This window comes from Apis dorsata, unplaced genomic scaffold (genome assembly GCF_000469605.1).
Source record: "Apis dorsata unplaced genomic scaffold, Apis dorsata 1.3 scaffold_117, whole genome shotgun sequence".
NCBI lineage: Eukaryota > Metazoa > Arthropoda > Insecta > Hymenoptera > Apidae > Apis > Apis dorsata.
This window is the reverse complement of record NW_006263411.1, coordinates 255,034-264,106: the sequence shown is the minus strand read 5'-3', so window position 1 is coordinate 264,106 and position 9,073 is coordinate 255,034. Positions and strand designations below refer to the sequence as shown.

The 9,073-nt window shown below is 30.4% G+C and overlaps 1 protein-coding gene across 1 annotated transcript in view; it reads left to right on the top strand.

Moving 5' to 3' along the window:
• Positions 1–7,359, top strand: part of LOC102672053 (zinc finger RNA-binding protein) — an 8,356-nt gene extending 997 nt beyond the window's left edge. The window contains exons 3-12 of the mRNA XM_031509001.1: positions 1–89; positions 202–543; positions 932–1,498; positions 1,597–2,310; positions 2,400–2,721; positions 2,808–2,995; positions 3,962–4,110; positions 5,341–5,436; positions 5,561–5,681; positions 5,950–7,359. The exon at positions 1–89 is cut by the window's left edge and continues 45 nt beyond it. Coding sequence (XP_031364861.1) covers positions 1–89; positions 202–543; positions 932–1,498; positions 1,597–2,310; positions 2,400–2,721; positions 2,808–2,995; positions 3,962–4,110; positions 5,341–5,436; positions 5,561–5,681; positions 5,950–6,233 — 2,872 coding nt within the window. The 3' untranslated portion in view covers positions 6,234–7,359. The remainder of the gene's footprint in view (positions 90–201; positions 544–931; positions 1,499–1,596; positions 2,311–2,399; positions 2,722–2,807; positions 2,996–3,961; positions 4,111–5,340; positions 5,437–5,560; positions 5,682–5,949) is intronic.
• The last annotated feature ends 1,714 nt before the right edge of the window (positions 7,360–9,073 follow it).

Here is a 9,073-nt window from a genome sequence, read left to right as displayed (position 1 = left end):
CACTCAAAGACCTGCTGCCGCTGCAGCTACAGGTTACGAAACTTATCAAGCAGCCGCTGCTGCAGCTGCTACTGGGACAACATACGCTGGTAAGTTTATTTTAATTAATTTTATTTTCTTTTTCTTCTCTTTCTATTAAGTATACAACTCTCATGTGTTAAGGATTTTACAAAATCTATCTAATTCTGTTTTTCTTTATAGCTGCTAATCCTGGTACTGTGGCTCAAACATACGATTACGGTTACGGACGTGCTGCTCCTGCAGCTACATACGACGCAGCTAAAACTTACTACCAACAACCTGCTGCTGCTGCAGCCACTTATACTACTACAGAGACACATTATCAAGCTGCAAAACCTGCATATAGTACAACTAGTGCTTACACGGGTACAGCAAGACAAGCTACTACTACTGGACAAGCTAAAACATACCAAGCTTCAAGTACAGCTTATCAACAATCTAATCCTACTCAAAGTGCTACATATTCTTCTGGATATACAGCACCTGCTACACCCGCTGCTACACCATCAACAGCGACAAATAGTAAGTTTTCATTAAATCATTATATGTACATATATGTTAATATTTTTCGCCAAAATTGAAAATCCTATGTAAATGTCCTGCTAACCGTGACGTAGGCACTAATAACATGAAATTGATCCTCTGGCTGTTCAAATTGTACATATGGATGATATATAAAATTTTGCTAACATTTTAAATCATAATGTGGTTTAAAAGTTTAGCAAAATTGAATTTTTTTAAAATTATAAAATTAATATCGTATAAAGATTTTTTGATTATTATACAATATACTTGATAATTTCATCAAAAGAATGAATTCATTTTGATGGATACAAGTTAGTAGAATTGTTTCATGAATATAAAGGATTGACTCCTCCAAAGTTTGAGGTTTCAATTTCATTTCCCTTAGAAACGGCGAGTACAACGTATTCCGGCTACGACGCAGCGCTATATAGCGCTGCGACTATGTATGTAGCCCAACAGAGTGCAAACAGCAATTCAACTAACCAGAAGACTGGAGGTTGGCAGGGCTACGGACGGAAGGGATTTGGCACTGGAGGGGGAGGAATGAAGGCAATGCGGCCCAAGCAGCCTCCTAAGCCTCAACAACTACACTATTGCGATGTCTGTAAGATCAGCTGTGCTGGACCTCAAACATATCGTGAACATCTGGAGGGTCAGAAGCATAAGAAGAAGGAAGCTTCTCTGAAAGTACCACAACAACCACCGGCACGTGGAGCAGGCAACAGTCTGCGTTGTGAACTTTGTGATGTTACTTGTACTGGAAATGATGCATATGCTGCTCATATTAGAGGAGCAAAACATCAAAAGGTCGTTAAGTTACATACTAAACTTGGAAAACCAATACCAAGTGCAGATCCAACTGTCTTAAATCCAAAACCAGCAGCAGCAGCTAAAACAGCAGGAGCTAAGAAACCGACAGTAACAGCTACTCCTAAAATTAACTTTGTTGCTTGTAAGTAATTTTTTTATAAATACAAAGTTTTAAATTAAATTGTATATAAATATTATAATAAATTGAAAATTTATTAATAATATTATGTATATTTAAAGCTGGAAATTTGGGAACTGTAAATCAAAATCAAACTGCGGAAATTAAATCTGAAGAAACTGCAACAGAGGAAACTGTAGAAGAAACAGCTGTTGATGAAAAAGATATTCAACCAGTTGGTCAAGAATATATAGAGGAAAATAAATCAGAAGATGGAAAAATTATAAGTTTTAATTGTAAGCTTTGTGAATGCAGATTTAATGATCCTAATGCCAAAGATATGCATATGAAAGGAAGGCGGCATAGATTTGCTTATAAGAAAAAAGTTAATCCAGATTTAGTTGTTGATATGAAACCAAGTCTGAAACAAAGAAAAATGCTAGAAGAAAAATTACGTAGGCAACAAATGCGAGATGAATATCTACGCCGTAGAGAAGAAATTAATCAATTAGGACCTATGGGTCCAATGATGGATGAAGAAATGATGTATTGGGAAGAAAGACGACGTTATGAAGAAGAATGTGAATATTATGAATGGTATCGACGTTATGGACGCGGGCCTGGAGCTCCACCGATACCACGACCTTTCCCAGGACCACCTCCGATGATGATGTTTCCTGGACCTCAAAGAAGGCCGGATTCTTCTGATGATAAGCATGTATTAGCTCATCATACAACTATTTATCCTAAAGAACAAGAACTGCTGGCAGTTCAAAAAATCGTTTCTCATACTGAAAAAGCATTGAAATTTGTATCTGATACATTAGCAGAAGCTGGTAATTATTTTTTCTATTATTTTATTATCTTTTATTATGCGTTTATAATTATTTTTATTTTTATATTATATATATCTTTATAATTGTAGGCAAAAAAACAGCACCACCAACTACTAATGCCTCAGCAACAGCACCAACTACAACTTCACAGCAACAATCACAACAACAACAACCACAACAACAACAAAATGCAGATCCAGTAAAAATTAAAGAAGATTCTGATAAGAAGAAAACAACAACACCACAAAAAGAAGATGGTAGTGATGGTAATTTGTTTTCATTCCAAAAAGAAAAAGAAGATTCAAGAATATTAAGAGGTGTAATGCGTGTCGGCAATTTGGCAAAAGGACTTTTATTATCTGGTGATAATCATGTATGCCTTGTTGTTCTGTGTGCAGAAAAACCAACACGGTCAGTTGGAAAAAATGTATATCTTTATACATATATATATTAAATATTTTTTATAAAGTGACTTATAAATATTTTTCTTTTTACAGATCATTGTTAAACAAAGTTGCTGAGATTCTTCCAGCACAATTGAAAATCGTAGCTCCAGAAGATACTTATAATGTTGGAAAGCATCCAGAATCAGCTGCATTAACTGTTTCAGGAGGCAGTGTGACTGTTAGCGTAACTCTTACCAGTCCTTTAATGCGTGAAACGCCTAAACCAGCTGTAGCTGCAGGTGATTTGATCGTTTTATATTTTGATAGTGGCCAAGAAAAGGATAACTGATAATTTAGAGATTTTATAAAAAATATCTTTTTATTTTCATGCTATTTTCTTGAATATGTGGTTTATGAATTTTGTTTGTTCTTTTCATGGCCCAAAAGCTTCTTTGTAAATTTTTTTAAGCACCAGGATGATGCAGGGGCAGCCAAGGACTTCAACGGTTGCCAGTGTATATACGCTCTAACATACAAAATTTCCTTTTCTTTTTGATACAGCTGCATTTTAGTGTGTCCACGACTGTGTATCATTTAAACTTTTAAAAGTATGAATATAAAAAAATGTAAGAGCGTACATAGAAATATATCAGCCATTTTTTAACGGAAAAGAGAGAGCGTAAACTTGATACGATTAGACGTCACTTTTCTTCCTTTTAAGTTAATTGTAGTTGTATACTCTTAGTTTAATTGATAGTTAAGCTGGAGTCTCCATAAAGAAGAGAATATGTGTTAGTACGAACGTGGACACGCTTTTGGTATGAGGAAACAACGCTGAGGCAATCTTAAAACTATGGACTTTTTGATCATGCATTAATAATTTTGAAGAAAACCCTCTATTGTCGAATGCTGTACGCATAATGCACAATGCGCAGTTAACTCCAATTCATAATCGATGATTCTTTTGATAGTATTACTTTAACATTTACTTTTAAGTAATGCTGTCAATATGAATAAGAATTATCGGTCGTTCTTTTATAATGCGAAGAAAAGGACGTTCATGAATAGGAGTAATGTATCATTGTCGTGTACTACATTCGATTAGGTTTATTTTTGTTTTAATAAGAATGTTTTAGGCTATGCCCTCAAGTTTAATGTACTTGAGTTAAAATATAGTTATATATAGAGGGAAAACCCAAGTTGGGCATGATCAAACACTCTAAGTGTTGTCTAAGCGTGTTGTGCTTTCTTTGTTGGAATCTCAGATAATGCTGGACAGCAGCAACAGGGAGCTGCTCAACCGCAAACAACGCCCGCGACGCCCGCTGTGACGAAACCAGATCCACCAGATGTACTTCCCAAGGCTAAGTGTTTGGAGGCTTTAGCTGCACTCAGGCATGCCAAGTGGTTTCAGGTTTGAATCAATCAACTCTCAGTTCAAGATCTCGAATTGTCAGTGTCAAATTGTTGGCACTAATGACTTTTTCTGTTATTTTTTCCTAATACGTGAACGCGTGCAAGTTGTCCTCTCTCTCTGTCCGCAAAAAAGAGCAGTCTTAGAACTTCCAGCCTTGTGACAATTTTATTTTTATTACCATCTATCTTCTTGTTGATATGATTTTGTCTGAAACGTTTATTTGATTACGTTTGATGTTTTAATTTTATAGGTTTGCCAATCCACTTTATCCATTTAATATTTTATAAGAAGTGTTGAAAATCTTTATAAAGCAATTGTTTATAATCTGTATATTAGTTACTATAAGTGGATGGTAGTGGCAATATGTAATTATCAACAAAATTTGAATAAAAAAAAGAAAGCAAAAAATACATATATGTATATACATATACATATATATAGCATACTTTCAAAAACAAAAAACATCGAATGTGCAATCAGATAGTTTCAGGCAAGAAGTTTAAGCATTATGTAAGTGTGAATTGTAGCATTTAAATATTGATGCACATCAAAAGCATTTACATTTGCTTTACTTCAAATCATCAACATCCAGAATAATAGGAAACTATTTGCAGACAATCTTATAAAATTGCGTAATTTCTCTTCAAAGGATGTAGTTTTATTTTTGTTTATAATGCACTAAACTACTTTATGATGCTTATGATTAAAGCTTATTCATTATTCTGGATTAATCTTAATGCATTGTAGCCTAGACTGAGTCTGTTCTAGGTCTGTCTTAGAAGTTTTTAAAGTTAGTATATTATTCTTTAAAAATATGTACTTTATTTCATATTTTCTATAGAATGTGCATTGTGAGCACTTAATTAATATATTAAAAGACAGACAAGCACAAACACACAGTGGTGTCATAAGTATATCGGGTGTTTTTTAGTTATAAGTTTAATAGTTATATTTGGCAGTTTAACAAGTGTACAATTTTTCTAATACATTGCACTTTTTTTTAAATATTATGTTAGGTATTAATTGTTCAGGAAATACTTAATATAAACACCCGATAATTTTGATATGGGCTAATATTTAGGAGCTATAGGCACGAGGCTGGGAGGATAGCTAAAGCCCACACAAAGCAAATTAAAAGTAGTTTAGGGCGTCACATCTCCAGAAGATATTGAGACTTTAATGTGGTTATTATTGTTATCATATTGAAATACTAATCGTATTTAACAGGCTAGAGCAACTTCACTGCAGAGCTGTGTAATGGTTATTCGCATAATGCGTGATCTTTGTAACCGTGTACCCACTTGGGGACCATTAAACCCATGGGTTAGTATGGAATAACTTTCTATTATGCAAATATCTTAATTTAATTTATTTGAAATAAAATAAAATAAATTTTTAACATTTCAAAAAGCAAAGAAATAAAAATAAGAGATTATTAAATTTTCAGGCGCTAGAACTGTTAACTGAGAAAGTAATTAGCACTGCTGGAGGACCTCTTAGTCCAGGTGAAGCTTTAAGAAGACTTTTGGAATGTGTTGCTGGAGGAATATTGCTTCCAGGCAGTCCAGGTATAATTAATTTGCAACGAAATTAATATAAGCAATAAAAATATTTGATTTTTTTAAATATTTTGAAATAAAATGATGATTCAGATGACGAGACTGAGTATATTGTGAAATCCATCCAGATTCTAAAAATCGAGTATTTCGATTTTTGTATCTTAATGGTATTCTTCACAATATTACATAGATGATTGGCAATCTGACTATATTTATATAAAATTTTACAAATGATTTGTAAGAAAAATAAATGATTACAAATAATATATTTCTATAGGATTATCTGATCCATGTGAAAAAGAACCAGTTGATGCGATAGGCAATATGACAGCTCAACAAAGAGAAGATATAACTGCTTCGGCACAACATGCTCTGCGGTTGGTTGCATTTCGTCAAATTCATAAAGTTTTGGGTATGGAACAACTTCCACCACCTAAATATAAGGGCCGATATGGTAGGAAACGAAGACGTGACAATAGTAACGGAGAAGGAACAGATAGCGAGGCTTCGAAAAAAGATAAAAAAGCAGAGGAGATCAAAATGGAGACAGACTCCAAGTAGATCTACCAAAATATTTGCTTTATCGATTTACTCGTAACTTATATAGTATAAGAAATAAAATTTTCTCGTGTCAATTGCTTGTTCAATGAGGTGTTTCTATACTGGAAAGATATCAAAGATTAAAACAAGACTAACGATCTATTAATATAGTGTTATGATTATTTAGAATGTAGTCTCCCTTTGGACAACCAATGGCGCATCGTTTTAATTTGCAATCATGATTTTAATGACGAAAGAAATTATTAGGTCAGATTATATCATTGTACCTTGACTTCGTTTTTGAACGTATAACATCGTCGAATTATCGCGTTACTACTAGTACTAAGTTTTCTGTTTTAATGATAAAAAACTGATGTACTGCTTCGATTGTTATAAACAATTTAATTTTTTAGTAAGTTCTGAACACTTTAAAGTAAGGAATACATTATTTCAGATTTCATTTGTTAAATTCATTTTACGTATAAACACTAGATTTTAGTGTTATTACAAAATATGGATAATGTTATTCTTAAGATATATAAGAAAACCTTTGCAACTATTTTACTAAAGGTTTTTGAGAAAAGACTTATAATCTTTCCTAAACAGGCAATTGGTACGATTAGTTCCAGCACTAGGATTTTGTCAAAGAAAATGATGAATGCGTTATTAGTTCTGAATTACTTATTTAGCTATATTTGAAAGTCACAATGTATGATGAAGAAGTTTAATAGAGAGGGTGGCAAGAAACTGAACATTTATAAGTTTTGAAGTTAAGAGTAGGTTAGTTTGTATTGAGAATTCGTGTGTATGTTGTGTGTGTAGTCGTAAAGAAGTGCAGAATGTTTCCCTGCACAAAACAACTAACACCGTATGTTCTCACCGCGTGTACTGATTCACGCAGAAGATTCCAAGAAAGCAGAGTTGAAAATCAATTATTAAAATAGATGCTTTGCTGTCCAATGAGGGTTAAGTGCACGTGTCAAGAATTCCTAATATTTTACTATAGTTTGTTTAAAAATTTCACAGGAAATCGAATATAATTTCAAAATGTTCATACGTAATAAATTTTGTTTCTGACACAGTGTATGAATCTTCTGTTGTACACATGCAAATCCTCTTTGAATAAATCGAACATGCATGAGATAAATATAAAGTTTTCTTCACTTCCATATTCCTTTGCATATTACAGTACATATTGTATAAGAGCTTTTATCAATAAGATAAGTTAATAAGAATTATTCTCTTTAATAAGAAGGCCACACACACAATAGCACTTCGATTTTACTATTATAATTATTAATTAGTTAATTTTCTACAAGAAGAAACACTTAACATACAAAGAAAGTTAATTTATTTTTGGATGGCACCGAGTAGAACTGAGACTGATATTGTATTAATTTTTTAATAAAATTAGCAGAAGATAGAATTAAAAAAAATTTAATTTTACGTTTAATTTAAGGATATAATTTGTGTATAAGTTATGAATATAATTTTATATGTATAATTGATTTTGTTTGGTACAACTAGTCTTCAAATAAGAATGTGGACAATGATCGATTCTTATAATTTCAATTTTTTCTATTTCTCATAAATGTATACAATTTTTTAATCAAACTGAACTGACGTATGCTTTGAATCAATATAAGATTAAGCATTAAGTAATTTTCATTTCCTATTCTACAGTATTAAAGTATATATTTGTATATATTTAAATTACATAATATGTGTATTATTAGTTTATTATTTTTTCAACCAAATATTATAATATAACGTAATAAACCTGCTCTACATGCAGGTATTTTGCAAAAAAAAAATTTACAAATTTTTCATTCAAACAATTTTTTATTAAATGATTAAAACCTGCAAAAACGTGTGTAGAGTCTTAATATTTCAAACGAAATAATGCAAACTAATTTCTTGAAAATTTGATAATTTTTCGAAATTAATATGGAGATTACGTTATATTCTGTTCATACATAAAGATCATATCTAATGTTCACTGTGCCATTCTAATTATATTTTATTTTTAAGAATAATATGCGATTTATTAATTTCATGTGAAAAACAATTGCATGTTTTATTATAAACATGTTTCGATAATAAAGGTAAATATTTATATTGTTTTTAGAATTTAGCTTAAAATCTGCGAGTTTTTGTTTTTGTCCTTTTTTTATATTAATTATTTTATATTAATTAACTGGTTGTAATTATTGCTAAATTATATAAATAGTAACATATATAGTTAACTAAAATTTATTATTTCGATGTTATTAATGAAATATTAAATTAAAAATGTAAATAGTTATCATAAGTAAATACTTGTTTTCGAAATTATCATGTATTTCATGTAAAACAATCATGCTATAAACAAAATTTTAATCTAGTCTGATAGTCATGATTGATCTTTTTTTTTTTTTTTTTTTTTTTTTTTTTTTTTTTTTTTTTTTTTTTTTTTTTTTTTTTTTTTTTTTTTTTATGAAATTTCAATGAAAGTGAATAATTATGCAAGATAAAATATTGTTTTTCACTGTGTCACTAAAAATATTTGGTAAGTAATATGAATGAAATGATCGTGCAAATAATTACAAAAATATTAAATTTTTTTAATGATACATTTTAATTATATCAAATAAATATAATATAATATAAAAATAATTTATATTTTTTTGGAATTTTTATGATTTATATATTATATCTATTTTAGCACTTAATTTAAATATATATTATTTATATATTATAACATATTAACTTGCATCATGTTTTCATTTTTTATTAATTTTTATCAATTTTATTTTAAGATTGCATCATTCTATGTTTTAATATATAGATATAATTATTTTATGTATATAATTTTTAATATT